We start from the raw sequence: 18472 nt of genomic DNA, 5'->3' as shown, positions 1-18472 counted from the left end.
GTTTCTATTCCATTCTCTCTTCACCATCCTCTTGTTTCTTCCTTTCCTTGTTTCAGGCTACTCATCCTAATCTATTTCCTCTTCTTCCTGTCTAGCCTCCTTTCCTTCATTAAGTCCCTGTCACATAATCTTTAAGTGTCTCTCCCTCCTCCAATAGTTATCAACTGAAGTGGTTTGCAAGGACACATGCTGCTTCTCTACTTTTTTATCACTGAATTTTATCTCCATCTCCTCTTTTGGGGGAAAAACTACTAAAAGTACAGATCTGTGTCCAATTAAAATTTGATTTCTCACAAGATTATTTAAATAAAAATGCTGATTCTGGAAATGTTCTAAAAGACTACTAATCATCTGTTCTCTGAGTTACTCAGTATCAGGGAAGATTAGGAAATAATTTCTAAGGTATTTTATAAAACAGCATTGGAGTCCAGTGTGAGTTGTACTGGTATGTGTGTGCAAGCTGAATTTGGTGGGCTTCTGTTGGGGAAGATTTTCCACACAAACCCACATACACACACATAGATGAGAAACATTAGCATTCTTCTATAGACATCTTATATACTGCATTTGATTATAACCTCAGTATTTTATAACTTTTGGATTCCTCCTTCAGGTCTAGTTGTTGGTGCCCAATGAGTTTATTATCTGATTGAAAACTGGAACAACAATAAAAATGAACAATGGATAATGTCTGCATTTGTAGCCACTGAACAAAAGGAGGTAGAAATGGTGGCTATATAGAGGGACATAGAATTCACCTAACCAGAAAACAGGAGTTAGGCGACTCCATTCTATTCCTCTAATAAGCACTATACTTAAGAACTTCAGCCAACACCAGGGATACATGGTTTAGAATACAAAGTCTTAGACATCAAAACAGTCATGAAAGAGGCTACTATTTGTCTAAATTCTTGGGCTCCTATTTCAGCTGCATATATCTTAAAATGTCATTTTTACATGAGTAGCATGACATGGATTGGACGGGTTATTTATAGGAATATCTACATATATCCACATATGTGAGCACCTAAATAACACCTAAAAAACAATTTGTGAACCAAAGGCCATGCACTTGAAGAAGTGTTAGGAGGGATCTACAGGAGAATTTTGAGGGAGAAAAGTGAATGAAGAAATGTTATTCCAAATAATAATCTTCAAACTTAAAAAGCAAAATAAAATATTATCCAGTGTTTTTTATTACTGGAGCAAAATGGCAACCTAACAACTGTTTCTATGCTCAATAAAATTCTCACAGACTGTTTATTACTTTCCACTTACAGAATACCCTGATTCATGTTCAACAAGGATGAAAATATCAACTTTCTAATCAGTAGATAACTTGACTTTGGAGGAGTCATCCACTGGATGAGTGTGAGGGAGTTTCCTTCACAAAACAGTAAGGAACTAGACTAAGAGGACTTGTATTAACATTCATCCTAAGTGGCACAACTTGATCCACTATACAGGAGGCTTTCTGCACCTCTACCCACACTGATGTCTAATACAATGGATTCCTATAATTTGGAAATTATTCCTATATTTGGGGATGTGTCCAGATAAGTCTTGTGACAATATGGACAGCATCAAAGAATTATAAACTTAAAAAATTAAGTAAGATCAATGATTTTTTAATCATGGTAATTATACTTGCTCTCTTTCACACATACATCACACACACATACACACACACACTGACAGAAGCCTGTTATAGAAAGTAATCAGCAATTATAAGAACAGGAGGAAACTGATGTTTTCTAATTTCTAAATATCTACATACACTTCAAAATATTTCAAATGATGTCATTTATATTACTGGAAATTCTATTAAGGTTTTGTGGTAATTTGAATGAAAAAGGCCCAATAGGCTCATAGGAACTGGTACTAGTGGTAGTGTGGACTTTTGTGGTAAGTTGTCACTAGTGGTGGTCTTTGAGGTTTCAGAAGCTCAAGCCAAGCCTAGTGGCATTGTCTTCACTTACTTCTGCCCACCTATCTGGACATAGAACTCTTAGCTACTTCTCCAGTCCCTTGTCTGTCTGCATGCTGCCATGCTTCCTGCCATGATGATAATGGACTATAACTCTGATCTGTAAGCCATCCCCAAACAAATGTTTTCCTTTATAAGAGTTGCTATGGTCATAGTTTCTCTTCACAGCAATAAAAAACCCTAACTAAGACAGATTTACGACTCTAAAACAATATTATAAAATTCAGAACTGCCATTATTTGATCAACTAAAATGTATGTAGTTTTTGTAATAGTTATCATTTTGTACTACTGATATTCTAAAGTCAAATATACATGCCAGGTAATATAAATTCATATTCATGTGATTACATTAATAGACATCTTAAGATACTTAAATAAGTCTGCTTCCCTGTATGTTCTCCTTCTCAGGGTTCTTGTACCTTTCAGGATGGAACTCCTCAGGCTCTGGCCAGTATTTCGGATCTCGGTGAAGAACAAAGATAGGTATGGTCACCAATGTCCCATTGGGAATGAACACACCATTAATTTCAGCATCTTCTTTACTGAGTCTGTTAATCCTGCCAATAACTGGATATAATCTCATAGTTTCATTCACCACCATGTCCAGATATTCTATCTCTACCAGGGCTTGGTAAGTGGCAGGTGCCTGGGGAGATTAAAAAAAAAAAAGGATTCTGCTGATTTGAGATTCAAAACTAACTTTCATGTCAATCTCTTCAGAACTATTAAGGTTTTAAGAACTCAACATTCAACCCAGGTTAATGATTGGATTTATAATTGATAAGTCCTATTCATGACAGTAATGTGTGTTGACATACTAAAGGTCCAGTGAAATGCATGGTGAAGTGAATATGGATGAGCATTCACATAAGCTTAAACTTAGGTCCCAAATCTTGTTTTCCTTTTATGTTGTAATGAATGGTATATTATGTCAATCTCATTCAACATAAACCAGCTGTTGAGGTTGTCAAAACTTAATATAGGGAGGCCACATGTCCAGCCTGAATAAATATAATGTGGGGAACATTAAATTCTTTTTTCAAATTCCATATCAATCCTTTCAGAGGACAATTCACAGTGTTTAAATCCTATGAATTAATTTAATATTACTATAGATGTTCAATTTGAAGATCAATGCCATATTAAACAGAAATAGCATATAAAATTACAATGACTAACTTCAGTAGGATCTTTTCCCTTTGAAACTTAATATAGTAAAAAGTGTGAAAATGGAGATGAATTGAGCAAAATCTTTCTATTCTAGTGAGAAGTCCATTTAGTTCCATGCTCAGTGTCTGAAAGAAACATTCCTTGTATCTCAGATGCTGTTCAAATAAATCTTTAACTTTCAACATTACACAGGCTAAAGTCATCTATGAAAGAGGTCTAAATGGAAAGGGTCTGCTACTTTAAATTGGTTTCTGCATATATCTGGGAGTTTTTTTTTGACTATTCATTGATATAGCAGGGCCCAGCCATTTGTAGTTAGTACTATTTCCTGAGTGAATGACGATGGGATGCATGAAAACATCTACATAAGGATAGGTCAGTGAGTGGGCCAGTGATCAGCCAGCATCTTCCGTAGTCCCTGCTGTGCTTCTTTGGCTGTGAGTACTGTGGTCAAAAGCAGTACTGTGTAGAATTGCATGCAGTCCTGTCTACAAAGTCCTGTCTTGAGTTCCTGCACTGACTTTCTCAGAGATAGACTGTTATGTGAAAATGTAAGATTAAATAAATTCTTTCTTTCCCATATTTACTTTGGATGATAGCATTTGTCACATTGACAGAATGAAACAGGAAGACAGAGTGAGTATGAGGTCTGAAGATGCTTTGCATGTTCCTCATTGAAAACCCAGCCAGTCCCAGAGTTCAGGTACCTCACACCCCATTGTATCCAGTTTGGGGTGTAGAGAGAAGACAGCTCATCTGATGCCTTGTGCCACATTGTGGGACACTGATGTTACCATAATATACAGATGTATAGTTTAAGTTAGAGGCTGCCATAATGTACTTTCTTCCGGTCTAATTATGTGATTAGAGAGAGGAGTAAAGAGAAGAACTGAATCAGCCTGCCTAGCCAAAACCAGTGGAGGATCCATTAATAACAGCCATGCCAAAGCATTTCCAGTAATAATAATACAGCTGTCAGGTAGATTGTTTAAATTCTAGGTGGATGCCTCAGTGGTTAAGAGCACTGTTTGCTTTTACAGAGGACCCAAGGATAGTTCCCAGTACCCACATAGTGAGCACATTTTGTGGAAGTCTAATTACAGAGAATCTGAGGCCCTCTTCTGGCTTCCTCACGTTTCAGATATGCACATGGTACATAGATATACACGCAGGCAAAACATCCATTTAAATTTAAAGAAGACACTTGATGGAAACTTGCTTATCCTTAAAAATCTAAAAAGATTTTTATGCATGTGTTTGGACTGTGTCATTGTAGTTAGAGATAGTGTTTATTACAAGGTCAGTACAGAATTACTCAGGTTAATTTTTTTCTACACATAATTTTTTCTTTGTTTTAGATTTGTTTATGTTATTACTGAAAGAATCAATTCTTACTGTATTTTCTATAATTCTATATGCAAGTGTGGAAGTAGTGTTTCTTGTTGAGGTTTGACATTTTCCCTGTGGCTCCCAGCACCATCCACTCACCTTATTGGGCAGGACTGCATCAATCTCATGCTGGAGTTTCTTCTGAACATCGGGGTGAATCGCCAGTAAATATGTAATAAAGGAAAGTGCAGTGCTTGTTGTCTCATAGCCAGCAAAAATAAATGTGATTGCTTGGGCCAGGATCTCCATATCAGAAAGAGCTGAAATGAGATAAGATATTTTACGTCAATGATCAAAGCTGGTGCCTACACAAAGCCTTCACCTGCTTTGATGTACCATCTTTGACATGGGAAGGTACACTGAACTCTATCTACAATGTTGTACTGCCTACAAGATATGCAAGTGCAATGGTGGCAAAATATGTGTGGGAGTATCCAACCAATAACTGATTTGACTTACAACCTACTCCATGAAATTGAATCAAGAATTGGCACTGCTTAGTTGACCTAGAAATTGAGACTAGATATCCCAGGGTCCAAAGGCAAAAATCAAATAATACTGGTGTAAAAAAAGTAGAGATAAAATGACTTCTAGTGATATTCTGCTATGATTATAGATACGTGTTTTTCTCAGCCATCATCAGAGAAGTTTCCTCCTGCATCATATGGGAACAAATATCCAGAACCACAATGATATATTATGCAGAGAGTGAGAGCCTCTGAAATAGTCAGTCCTAAATGGGATGTCTCCACCAAATCCCTCTCCTCAAAGCCCAGAGAAACCCACAGAAGTGTCATGATAAAAGTAGTAGCCAGTTGGGTTGAGGATACCAAGAATACCAAGAATACCAAGAATACCAAGAATGCATGGCACTCCAAATCAACATGATGAAATGTCATATAAACTCACAAAGCCTGAGGGAGCATGCATATGGGCTGCACAATCCCTAGCAGGTCCTCTCTGTATGTATTATGGCTCCCAGTTCAGTGTTTTTATGGGATTTCTGAGTGTGCCAAAAAATGGGTCTCTGATCCTTGTATCTGGACTCTCTTTCTTCTGTTATTTTTTTCTTCCCTAACATTGATATGTTAGTTTTTGTTTTGTCTTTTCTTTATTTTATTTTGTTACATTTAAAAAAAATGAATGAACAAATGAAAACCTGTCCACTGGGGAAAATGTTAGCAACTGAACTGTCCTTTATATGAATTAGGAGATGGAAAATCAGTTTTTCCAAGTGGAGTGGCACAGGGAATATCAACCACTCCAGGACAGGCCTCATGTTCAGGCATAGTTGAATGAACTCCACAGTGTGTGTGTGTGTGTGTGTGTGTGTGTGTGTGTGTACTTTGTTTTTGGTATTTTGTTTGTTTGTTTGTTTCCTTGATTCTGTATAATTTTCCTGTTGTATTGGGCTTTTGTTTGCTTTTGAGAAAGAACTTAAAGTTCAGTGTTTAGTATATTCAGAAGGCCTTTGGGGATGGGAAGAACATGATCAAAATATATTTAAATGTAAAAAATTTTAATAATAGAAATTAACATAAAATGGACACTGACTTCAAATGTGTGAATTTAATGATGAAATTAATTAATTAAAAATTTCAGAACATACATTGTAGTACAAATGTGTGAAAAGAAGAATTACTCTAAAATATTAAATACAGTCACCATAAGTAAAACAATGAAGAAGAAACATGTCATAAACACTGTAATTTTTCTTTGTACTGTAAAGTTCTCTGGTCCTTCCAGGCACCCTCAGTCCCATGGCCCTCATATAAAATAATCACTCAGAAGCATATGAAGCATATATTATGAACAATATGGCCACTAGCTGAGGCTTAATACTAACTAGCTCTTATATTTAATTTAACCCATAATTCTTATTTATGTTTAGCCACATGGCTTGGTACTTTTTCTCAGTTTTGACTTGTCACCTTGCTTCCTCTGTATGTGCCTGGTGACTCCTGACTCAGCATGCTTCTTCCCAGAAGTCTCCTTGTCTGCTTATCCTGCCTATACTTTCTTCCTGGCTATTGGCCAATCAGCATTTTATTTGTCAACCAATCAGAGCAGCACATATTCACTGCATACAGAACAACATCCCAGAGTACTTTTCCCTTTCTGTCTATTCAAAAAGGATTGTTTAAACTTTAAGAAAGTAAAATTATATATAATAGGACAGTTATCAAGCAAGAATTACAGTTACGATATCTAGTCTATTTGAATTTGGAAAAATTAAAGAAAATATTCCATCTATCATATATTTGTTCATCTAAAGTCTCATATCTAATTTATCTTTTTCATGACTAAGGAAAACTATAATTATAACTATCTAGTCTTAAACTACATCAAAGACTTCAGAAGGATATAATATTACCTAAGTAAACAGGAAATGCATTGTAATCAATTTCCAAAAATCTCGAATGATAGAGACAGCTGCCTGCCTGGACAGTCATCTAATGTTCCTCTTCGGAGGGTTTGTAGATTACCTACCTAATTGAAATATATCTATTTATATCTAGAAAATTTAACTAACATGACTGTAAGTTTGACTATCATAGAAGACTAATTATTAATCTATATTTCTTAATTATCTATTACAATTTAAATGAGTTACACAAACATAATACCTTAAACGAGAGTATATATATAACTAAATGAACTTTAAATTTGTAATAAATTAAAATCTATAGCAATGTAAAACATTTTTAAAGAAGTTGTTGATCTGTAAAAGTAGGTTTTATAATCTACTCTTTATCCTATCATATCGATATTATCCCTCTTTTTTTCTTTAGAAAGACTTTGCATTTATAGTCAATCATTTTTAAATAAAAAATATTTTAGAAATTTGGGTGTAGCTTCTCATACCAGTTTCTGCTGGTTGAGGGCACTGACAATCTTATGAGGATCCTGAGATAATTAAGAATTTTGGACAAGTCCTGACTGGAGTAGTCTGTGAGGCTGCATTGTCTGAGTCAATTGTCTTGAAGCTGACCTGGATGTTAGAACATCTGGAGACCTCTCAGAGGGTCTTCCTTAATCAAACCATGTAAGCATGGTTGTCATCTAATCTGGAAACAAAAGCAGAATCTCCTTTTAAAGCAATATATCCTTAGACATAAATTTTGAAGTCAAGATATATTTAAAACATACATATTGGTTTAATTTAGCAGCCTTTACAATCAAATGCAGTTAAAAACCCCAAAGACAATATAATCCAGACTCTCTGTGTGATTTCCATCTTTATATGTCTTATTTTTTGTATTACTTTTACTTTCTCTTTTAAGACTTTATTTTTGAAATTTTCTTTTGTTTTATATAACTGTCTATATTCCTTTACTTCTCTGTTCCAAGCCTATGTATATTTTGACATACATTGTAACATGTTTATTTCATCTGAATCTGCATTATTGTGAATCTATTGCTTTAAACTGCAGTGGCTAGTAATGAAGCAGAAGCCTTGGCTGCTGACTCCACCCACATCTGCTTCCCAATATGGTGGTGGTAATTCCCTGCCAGCTCTGGGAGCCATGCTCTCTTCCTACTCTGAGAGGCAGAGGATCCATGTCTCTATCCAGCAGCAGCATGTAGCCCAGAAACCTCTTTTTTTTTAATACTAGCAAAGGCTAAATCTACCATGCAGTGCACTGTGAAGCTTGGAGACACCACTGTGTACTGCAGCTGGAACCCACCATACTTCAGGTCAAGCCCACATGCAGTTGCTAACCCACTATACAGTGGCTCACAGCTTGCCTGAGACACAACTAGGAAGCTATTTTTAGATACATTATAGAATCTATTGTTAAGTTCTCTCAGGTTTTAAATGGAAACACTTGTCACCATATCTGGGCACACCATTTGTAGCTGAAAGATTTTCTGTGTCCCACCTGGCCTGGGATCAGAACAAATCTCCTCATTTGCCAGATAGGCAGCTATTTGGACTCAAATAAACACACATACGCTAATTTTGTAAACTATGGCCAGGGCAGCCTTCTGGTTATCTAGTTCTTATATCTTAAATTATCCAATTTCTATAAATCTATATTTTGCCATGTGGATAGTGACTTACCAGTGACTTTACATCTTGCTTCTTCTGGCACTGGCTCGCAGCCTCTCCTCCACTCCCTTTTCTTCTCTCCTAACTCTCCAGTAAGAATGTACTGCCTAAACTTATTCTGCCTAACCACTGGCCAAACAGCTTTATTCATCAACCAATCAGAGCAACATATATTCATGGCATACAGAATGACATCCCACAGCATTTCTTCTTTAATGTACTATATTACTGTGAAAGGAAAATTAAATTTCCACAGTCCCTTAAGCTAGTGAACACACTTCCAATTATGAACCACAGTAAAAGTTAGTATTTCTACTGTGGTTCATAATTGGAAATGTGTTCACTAGCTTAAGGGCAGTAAAAGTTAGTATTTCACAGGGCATTGGTGGTGCATGCCTTTAATCCCAGCACTTGGAAGGCAGAGCCAGGTGGATCTCTGTGAGTTTGAGGCCAGCCTGGTCTACAAACTAAGTTCCAGGAAAGGTGCAAAGCTACACAGAGAAATCCTGTCTCGAAAAACCAAAAAAAAAAAAAAAAAGTTAGTATTTCAACACTCTACTTCATGATTGAATGCTCTGGAAACAGATTTGAAAGTAGAGGTTCTGATTCAGTGGCCCTGCCTGATGCTGAGAATCACCATTTGATTGATATAGGTAACCCACACATCACTGAAGACTCTTGGAGTGAAAAATCAATGCTCATAACTGATCTTCAGATTTTTCAAATTTTAAGCAAAATATAATTGTTTTCATTTTCCTCTTTCTCTTCTCACTCCTAAACTTCCATGCCACATCTCCACTCACTCTCATATTTAGGACCTCCTCTTTAACCAATTTATTACATACACAAATAAATAACCATAAATACAACCTGCTGAGTCTGCTCATTTTTCCAACTTATGCTTGGTTCTGGGTTGACCATTTAGTATTGGATAAAGAAAGAGACACTCATTCCTTGGGAAGACTAATTAACTCTCTTTCAGATGACCTGAACTACCTGGAGCTCTTCATCTAAAGATGGGTTCGAATGAGATTTTCCCAATCTATGTTGGAAAGTCAACTGGTGTTGGGGCAATTCAGGTCTTGGTTAGGCAGCCATGTTGATGATATTTCAGGGTTGTAGTTTTCCTGTCATAAATGGAAGGTACAATAACCCTGATATTTTCTGTATGCACATACTCCATAATTTTAGAAAGTTCCTCAGACTGCTTCATATAACATAGCCTGTCTGTTTCATTTTGTTATATAGTAGGAATCCTTCTCTGCTGGAATGACACCTTTACATTTCAAGAACAAGTCATGCACTCTATGCAACCCCTTTAGACCCTAAATTATACTTAGTTACATTTATGGGACTCCGTGTCTTTGGAATTCTGGGAGTTCATCATCAGCTGAAGAAAATCCACTCGGTGCTGAAAGGAGACAGAAATTTCAAAAGCAGAAAGTAGATTGGCATGCAAAAAAAAAAGTATGAAACAAAGAAGTTAAACTTTCTTGGGCAGAAGTGGCTTATTTAAGAATTCAACCAATGTTGCCTGATTCACTAGTGACACAAAACACTGACCCATAGATTTTGGGGAACAAAAAGTTTACCATGAGCCTGGTAGTGATGGCACACATCCTTAATCCCAGCACTTGGTAAGCAGGTGGATCTTTGAGTTTTGAGTACAGCCTGGTCTATAAAATGATTTCCAGGACAGTTAGAGCTAGTTATAGAAACCCTGCCATGAAAAAGTATCTTTTTAAAAATAAGTCTATCATAGTCTAGTATCATGCTGCCATGTTCAACACCATTTCTCATGGTTTTTCCTCATTCAAAGCATCAATAGTTGCTGATGACCGACTTCTGGCTGGATAGTTGTCAATTTCTTTTCCTTTCATAGGCACTTATTTAGAAATAAGTTCCAAACATCAGTATCTCATTTCCTTGACATATTGTTAACCAATATCTTGTATTCATTACCCACTGTTCTGGAACTCATTGCTTGGTTTTATGTGATTGCCTCCTGTCTTAGAGTTGCTATTGCTGTGAAGAGACATCATGACCAGGACAACTCTTATAAAAGGAAAGATTTAACTCTGGAGGCTTGCTTACTGTTCAGAGACTTAGTTCATTATCATCATGGCAGGAAGTAAGGCAGAATAGAGGCAGACATGATGCTAGGGTGATCGCTGAAAGTTCTTACACCTTGACAGGCACCTGGAAGTGATTTGAGACACTGGACATGGCTTGAATATATATGAAACCTCAAAGCCTGCCTCCACAGTGACACACTTCCTCCAAACAAGGCCATGCCTACTCCAAAAAGCCACAATTCTTAATAGTGACACTCCCTTAGGGAGCCATTTTCTCTCAAACCACCACAGCTACAAATGCTCCAAACTTGAGAATACTGGCAAATCAGCAATGGCACCACCTCAGACATGATGCTGACTCCCTGACAGCCCTTTGTCAGCATTTTCCTGCCAACATCCTTATCCTTAGTCCAGCATGTAAACAGTATTAGGAAAAACAGGGTTATGTAAGTGACAATCTCAACGCTCAAGGAAATTGCAAAATCCTAGGCAGGATGTAACTCAATTGAAAAGACCAAATTCATTAAATATCTTAATAGGGCTTTCTATAAGGAATGTTTATTTTTTTACATCATTGCCTTAGAATTACAATGAATTGTGTCATAGTTTACCTTTTGGGTATATTCAACTCTATCTTTTTTGATCTTTTCTATAAATTTCTTAAAAAATGATATAGCATCACTTGGAAACACGCAGATGTTAAGTTTGTTGTATACTCTGGAAAGGAATGGAAAGAGTGCTGTAGAGAAAAGCAAAAAAAAAAAATGATGAAATTGCAAATTTAAGCTTTTGAAAGTTATTTTACTCACCAGTGACAAACTTTAAATGATCTAAGTGAAATATTAAAACAACAGAATAATTGTGGAAGAAATTAGTATAATTATAAAATATAGGAAGTATATCACACCTAAATTAATTCAATTTTAAATAGAAATGCAAAGAGGTGAATTCAGCTTCAGAAAGATTCAGTGTGGAATTTTATGAAATATTTAACAGATAATTTTTACTAGTCCTTCACAGGCATTTCTGAAACTTACAAAACCAGGAGAATGTGGAGAATTGAATCTGAAAGCTTCTACTGCACTGTTATTTAAAATTAGAATAAATTTTGGGACTAAATCCTATGTAGAAATGTGACTTAAAGATACTAAAGGGATTTTATTAGCAAAACGCTTACCAACTGAATGCAGAAACATAAAAGGAATTTTGTTATTTGCTGCACAATGAGGCATAACACAAAATAAAACCAAATCACACAAGCAATCAGAGATGGTGTATTTTGAAAAAATCCAGGCATAAACACAATATCCTTTCCAAATTAATGCCTCGGAAAACTGGAATCAGCATTTATTTCCCTTGATTTTATGAGAATTGTCAATGAAAATTAAGAGCTAACATAGAAATTCAGGGAGTATGTCTTTTCAATTACTCTTGGAAAAAAGGCAAAGATAGGTTGCTCATGCTACCATTACTTCTGTGCAATAAGTAGAACCAAAAAGCAGGTGCATTATATCTTTCATGGCACAGCACTAATACAGAAAACATACATGAGAATAAATTGTAATCAGGGGCTCTAGCAGCTGAGTCAGAGAAACACAAATTTGAAAGGATACTTGATTATTAGACAGAATCTGTTTAAAAGTTAAGAATATTCAATGTATTGGTGACTAAAGGCATAGGCTTATACATGCTACCCAAGCACCATGCCATGAATCTCCATCTTTAGCTTCTGGAATCTTGAGGTAGAATCTTGATTGGATGCCAGGTAGGGCAAGAATTGAAATCTTCCAGCATCTACTGCTCTATTGCAGGGATTAAAAAATACTCCTCAACAATCTTGACACAGTCATACCCCTTTACTTTAGTGTTCTCATATCTAATGCAGCTAACAAGGCCAATGATTAGAATGAAACATTTTTTATAAAATCATCAAAACATAAATAATCATGGTCCAACGACTGCACACTGGTCCCTTTGCCCCTATCAAAATCATGAAGGATGGTCCAGGAAGAAATTGATGCTGAAACTTAACACAAAGAATAATCTCGAGTAGGGCTTTGCGGGAGAATAATACAGAAGGTCTCCCAGTAATAAGATAACCCAATATTCTGGACATCTAGTTTTTATTATCCAATAGCTTCACTTCATTATCCTTCCCCTCTGAAGTTATTCCTTATTTATATAATACCCATGGTCAGTGTAGGTAGGCAGCCCAGTTTCTCAATATTCAATCTTATGTCATTTCATATTTTTTGTAAATATCCCTACTTCCATCTTAGTAACATAGACTTTCCTGGTTTAAAGGACATCTGTGGCTCAGTTTTCTGAGAGATGAGACTGTTTTACATGATATGACAGCAAATCTTACCTCTCTTTTTTTTCCTGTTTAGCTTTAACCCAAACTCCAAAATCTTCTGCATCCCCTTTTAACTCCACCATGATGTTTTTGCTGCCCCTCTATGTCCTGCTTTGCAACACTCTATTAATCTCTAGTCCAATCATGACTTATTTTTCCCTTTATTCATAATTATACCTACCATAGCTAATATGTCAGTATAGAGAGAATGGAGTCTGCCTTTTCTACCTAAAATAGCCCTTAAAGAGTGACTAATGAATGTTTTGAAGTCAACTGCTATTCTATTTTCATAGAAGGTTTGCTGATTGTTGATAACTATTTTTGCAAACCTACCATGGGATCATGGGGGGCAGAGAGGAGGGAAGAGCTCAGAGCCGTGAATATAAGCCTAACAGAAGAAAACATCACCTCAACCATACTACAACCCAGTCTTTCCTGAAAACTAAAAAAAAAAAAACCTCTAACTATAGGAAGAAAGATGATCTAAATTAAAAAAAAAATAACAAAATGTAAGCATTGATGTAACCACAGAGGGGCATTTCTTAGTTGTAAGGCATAAGTAACATGAAAAACTACATCAACTATCCTTCAATCACAGAGTAACCACAAATAATAAGAATGTATAAAACACAGGATAGAAAATTGAAGTTATTATAAATTATGTTTAAAGAATTCAGTAAACACATGCCTATCTCCTGAATTAATCACAATAGAACACCAAAACCTGAAAGAAATAAGGAAATTGAATCAGGATATTTAGATGAAATTTGATCAAGAGATAGATACACAGAAGAAAAACAAAATGAAATGATGACAGAAATGAAAGTTTCATCAAGTGTGGGGGACCTACTCCCATATTTTCCTGGGTACTCTTGAGGAGAAAGGAATAAAAATATCAGGTAGGAAGAGAGACCTAGCTAATGAAAGGAAAGACAGAAACACAGGATATTATTGGGGGGACCTGGATCAATACACAATGACCCCTTCTATCTCTTCAAAAGGGCTTTTTAAAACAATGCCAATGGGCAGTGCAAAAGACCTCCCCCTTGTTAGATCAAAGCATACTGCACAGTCAAATGCAGACCCTTACAAACACCTGGTAACCATACATGTGGTGAAGCCATCATCTTATGCAGCCCTGCCTGGTAAAGCAGGCTCAGATCTCACTAGGGAACTTCTGTGGGCATCCACAATTAAGTCAAATACAAAGTTTCATGGGAAGCATCAGAGATAGAGTGGATCATATAGAAGACAGAAGTTGAAGGCATGAAGACAAGGTAGAGCATTAAGATCATTCAGTCATGATTAGTGATCTATTTGTTAAACAGTTGGGTGGAACATGTAAGTTTTGGGGAGATAAGAAAAAAGTATATGCCTTTCAGCATAGAACAATGATGAGAATTCCATGTCAAAGGCATAGAAAATATTCTCAATAAAATCACAGAACAGATGTTCCCACACTTCTACTGAAAGAAGGAAAAAATGTCCATCAAGATACAAACTGTTTTTTTCTAGATCCATCCATTTGCCTGCAAACTTCATGATGTCACTGTTTTTCTTTGCTGAGTAGTACTCTATTGTGTATATGTACCATATTTTCTTTATCCATTCTTCAGTTGAAGGGCATCTACATTGTTTCCAGGTTCTGGCTATTACAAACAATGCTGATATGAACATAGCTGAGCAAGTGCCCTTGTTGTATGATTGAACATTCCTTGGGTATATGCCCAAGAGTGGTATAGCTGGGTCTTGGGAGAGATTGATTCTCACTTTTCTAAGGAAGTGCCATATTGATTTCCAAAATGGCTGTACAAGCTTGCATTCCCCCAAGCAGTGGAGGAGAGTTCCCCTTGCTCCACATCCCTAGTCTGGTGATCAGATGGCCAAACACCCTAACTGCCATTCTGGAACTCGCATCCATTAACTGATGGAAGTGGATGCAGAGATCCTCAGACAGGCCCCTGGTGGAGCTCAAGGATTCTAATTGTTGAGAAAGAGGAGGGACTGTAAGAGTGTGAATTGTTGAGACCAAGATTGGAAAAAGCAAAGGACAAATAGCCAAACAAATGGAAACACATGAATTATGAACCAAAAGCTGTGGAGCTCCCAACTGGATCAGGCCCTCTGGATAAGTGAGACAATTGAATACCTTGAACTGTTTGGGAGACGCCCAGCCAGTGGGACCTTGACCTGTCCTTAGTGCATGAGCTGGCTCTTTGGAACCTTGGGCTTATGCAGGGACACTTTGCTCAGCCTGGAAGGAGGGGACTGGACCTGCCTGTACTGAATCTACCAGGTTGAGCTGAATCCCCAGGGGAGTCTTGGCCCTGGAGGAGATGGGAATGAAGGGGAGGGGCTGGGGGGAAAGCAGTGGAGGGGGGTGGGAGAGGGAAGGACAGGGAACCCATGGCTGATATGTAAAATTAAAACACAAATATAATTTTAAAAAATGTTGAAAATGGATAAAGAATATAACACAGGTAAGAAGACCAGAGAAGAAACTTCCCATCTCATATTATAGATATACAGTGAATATGCAGAATAAAGAAAGGGTATTAGAAGGTGTTAGAGGAACAATGAAGTCACAAATAAAGACAGGACCATGAGCACCTCTTCTGTATTTTCAATGGAAAACAAAAATGCCAGGATGTCTTAAAAAGTTGTAGTCTATGTTTGGAAAATAAGAGCAGCTAAACAATGTTAATGTGTATATGGAAAACACTATTTATTACAATCAAGACAGAAAAGCTATCCCTGTTTATGCCATTCTAGAGAAATTCTCACAATGAAGTCTGCTTGCATTATATAACATAAGGATCAGTTTGGACTGAAGTAAAAAATAAATACAGCCAAGTTCAGAAAAGAGAGCCAAGACAATGCTACACAGTAGAAAAATCAATAAATTGTCAGGAATTCAAGCATAACTTTCAATAAGAAGCCTGAATATTAGCACTCTACATTCCTTTATTAATGGAATCAGACTAAGGCTGAAGATAATGATACATCTTTTAATCTTAGTACTCAAGAGCCAGGTACAGGCAGGTAACTATGAGATTCAGACAAGTCTTATAATCAGCCAGTTCTAGACCAGCTGATAATACATGGAGCCCGTCTTTTATAAATAGTTATGTAAATAATACACAGTCATATTTGGTTAACAATCATAATGCTTAATCCTGACCCAAGAAATGTACCCAACCAACAAATATCAACATAAGGAAACTCATGCATCATTATACCAATATCAAACTAAAGCTAGTCCCAAGGATGTTGAAGATCATTTTATACACTTTAAAGGAACATCCACTCACAAGACATTGCAACTCTAAATTTATATGCATCAATATGTGCATTCAATTTCATAAAACAAATGCTGATAGAGACAATGTCACAGAATAAATTCTGCAACATAATAGTGAGTGACTTCTACAACCGCTCTTAAAATAAATATACTATCCATAAGAAAATAAACAGAGAAACTATAAAAGTAGACAATATTAATTTAACCTCAATTCAAGTTTTATTCTACAGATGTTGAATAATTCAATATATGTAAATGTATAATTATAAATCATGGCATTAATGGCTTAAAGACAGAAATCACATAATCATCTCATTCCTATCAAAAAAGTACAAAAGTATGTGGCAATGATGGATAACAACATGTGAAATGAAAATTCAGATGTGGATAAAATAAACAGATCATACAGGAGTGAAAGCAAGATGGCAGGGATAATAATTGTGTATGGATATGCTATGGAGAACCTCTTTACTTTTTATGGTAAGTAAAATAATTCTAAGATCTTGTATAGTTGAAAACTTACCTATAGAAAAAACCAATGGATTGAAAATTTCAAACACAAAAAGCTTTCTGGTGTTTTCCAAAAGGGGATTCTGAGGGTTGTCGAGGGAATCCACTTTCACTCCAAATAAGGTACTAGTGGTCACATCCATGCTGTAGGCACCTAAGATGCTAAGTAGAGAAACAGGCGAGTTAATATGTTACTCACACAACCTCTGAGCTATGTAACAGTTTATCTGCATTATCATCAACAGAGCATGATTTTACTACTGTGGTGTCTTCAGAACTCAGTATGATTTTATTACCCACACCATTTACAAAACCTTCTCTCTCTTCAGTTGGATGAAAGAGAAGCAGACAAATTTGTTGATATTATTTAAAACCTTAGTAAATCCTGAAAATTTAGATTGCTGAAAGTTACAGCTATGATATTCTTGCCAAACCAATGACCTCTGATGTAGCACAAACATCCTCCTCCCACATTTCTTAATGCCCACATCTGTAACTTTCCTAAATTTTTCTCTTTCATTCTAAACTATATAACTTGTCTTGTAAAAGACACAAGATGACAACAGGTAACCTAATTTTGTCTCAGGTACACAATGGAGAGATTCTCACAAGGTATTGTGGCAACTGTTCTTTAATGTGTGGTTCACAGGAGGGTAAATTCATGCCTCTCTCTTACTCTTGCTCTGGAATAATTTTTACTACCTGTGAGGCAGAAGAATGTCCCCAGATGGGGCACAGAGCAACCAGCAAACACATGCATCAGTACTCACTCTTTAATGGTAACACTCTTGCCTTTCTCTACTACCCGACTCATGTTTTTCACCATTGCATCTCCATACTCTTGGATGATGGGAAACATCTAAGCACAAAACACAACACAGTCTCATGATAAATGGCTACATCTGAGCCCAAAATAACAAGCTTTTTTTAAGTTATAAAAAGATCATCATATTTTTAAAAGGATTATATAAGACAAAATAGCAACAACACAACAAAACAAATAAAACAAACAAACAAAAAAAACACCCAAAGACCATTCTTAGCAATGTAATGCTCAAAGGAACTTCTCGTTAAAGAGTATGATATTATCTCTACCAGTCCTCTGACAGAGTATATTACATTTACAATAAAAAGTCCTCCATTAACTTACCTCCTTCAGTTTTCCACTACTAAAGGCTGGTGTCAGCACTGACCGGATTCTTTTCCATTCTTTGTTCTTAGATCGTGTTATACCTTTTTCCAGTATTCCAGGTGGACCAAAAGACTGCAATACCAAGAAAATTAGATTTTCCCTCTATTAGATTGGTTATCTTAACAGTTATAAAAATCTGTATAAATTAAAAACATTATTTAACAGCTACTACCCCTCTTCTAGGTGGCAGGTTTTATGCTAGTGTCTATCAGTTCTACAAACTAGGGCTGGAGCAATGGCTCAGTGGTTAATACCACTTGCTCCTCTTGCAAAGTACTCTGGTTCAATTCTCAGCAGCTACATTAGGTGGTTCACAACTGCCAGTAACTCCAGTTCTGGGTTTCTGATGCCCTCTGCTGCTCTCTGTTAGTTCTTTCACACATGCAGTACTAATATATATATTTAGGCACACTCATGTGATTAAAAAAAAGTATGT

At 36.4% G+C, this 18472-nt stretch overlaps 1 protein-coding gene across 1 annotated transcript in view; it reads right to left on the bottom strand.

The window, feature by feature from the left end:
• The window catches only part of LOC118572621 (cytochrome P450 3A13-like), a 46783-nt gene that overhangs the window by 4758 nt on the left and 23553 nt on the right, over nt 1–18472 (bottom strand). The window contains exons 5-11 of the mRNA XM_036172346.1: nt 17995–18108; nt 17615–17703; nt 16858–17006; nt 11289–11416; nt 9947–10013; nt 4648–4808; nt 2409–2635 (exon numbers count right to left, since the gene is read on the bottom strand). Coding sequence (XP_036028239.1) covers nt 2409–2635; nt 4648–4808; nt 9947–10013; nt 11289–11416; nt 16858–17006; nt 17615–17703; nt 17995–18108 — 935 coding nt within the window. The remainder of the gene's footprint in view (nt 1–2408; nt 2636–4647; nt 4809–9946; nt 10014–11288; nt 11417–16857; nt 17007–17614; nt 17704–17994; nt 18109–18472) is intronic.

The sequence above is a fragment of the Onychomys torridus genome, chromosome 22 (assembly GCF_903995425.1).
Source record: "Onychomys torridus chromosome 22, mOncTor1.1, whole genome shotgun sequence".
Taxonomy (NCBI): Eukaryota; Metazoa; Chordata; class Mammalia; order Rodentia; family Cricetidae; genus Onychomys; species Onychomys torridus.
The sequence above is the reverse complement of the archived record's forward strand: the minus strand, read 5'-3'. Positions and strand labels throughout refer to the sequence as shown.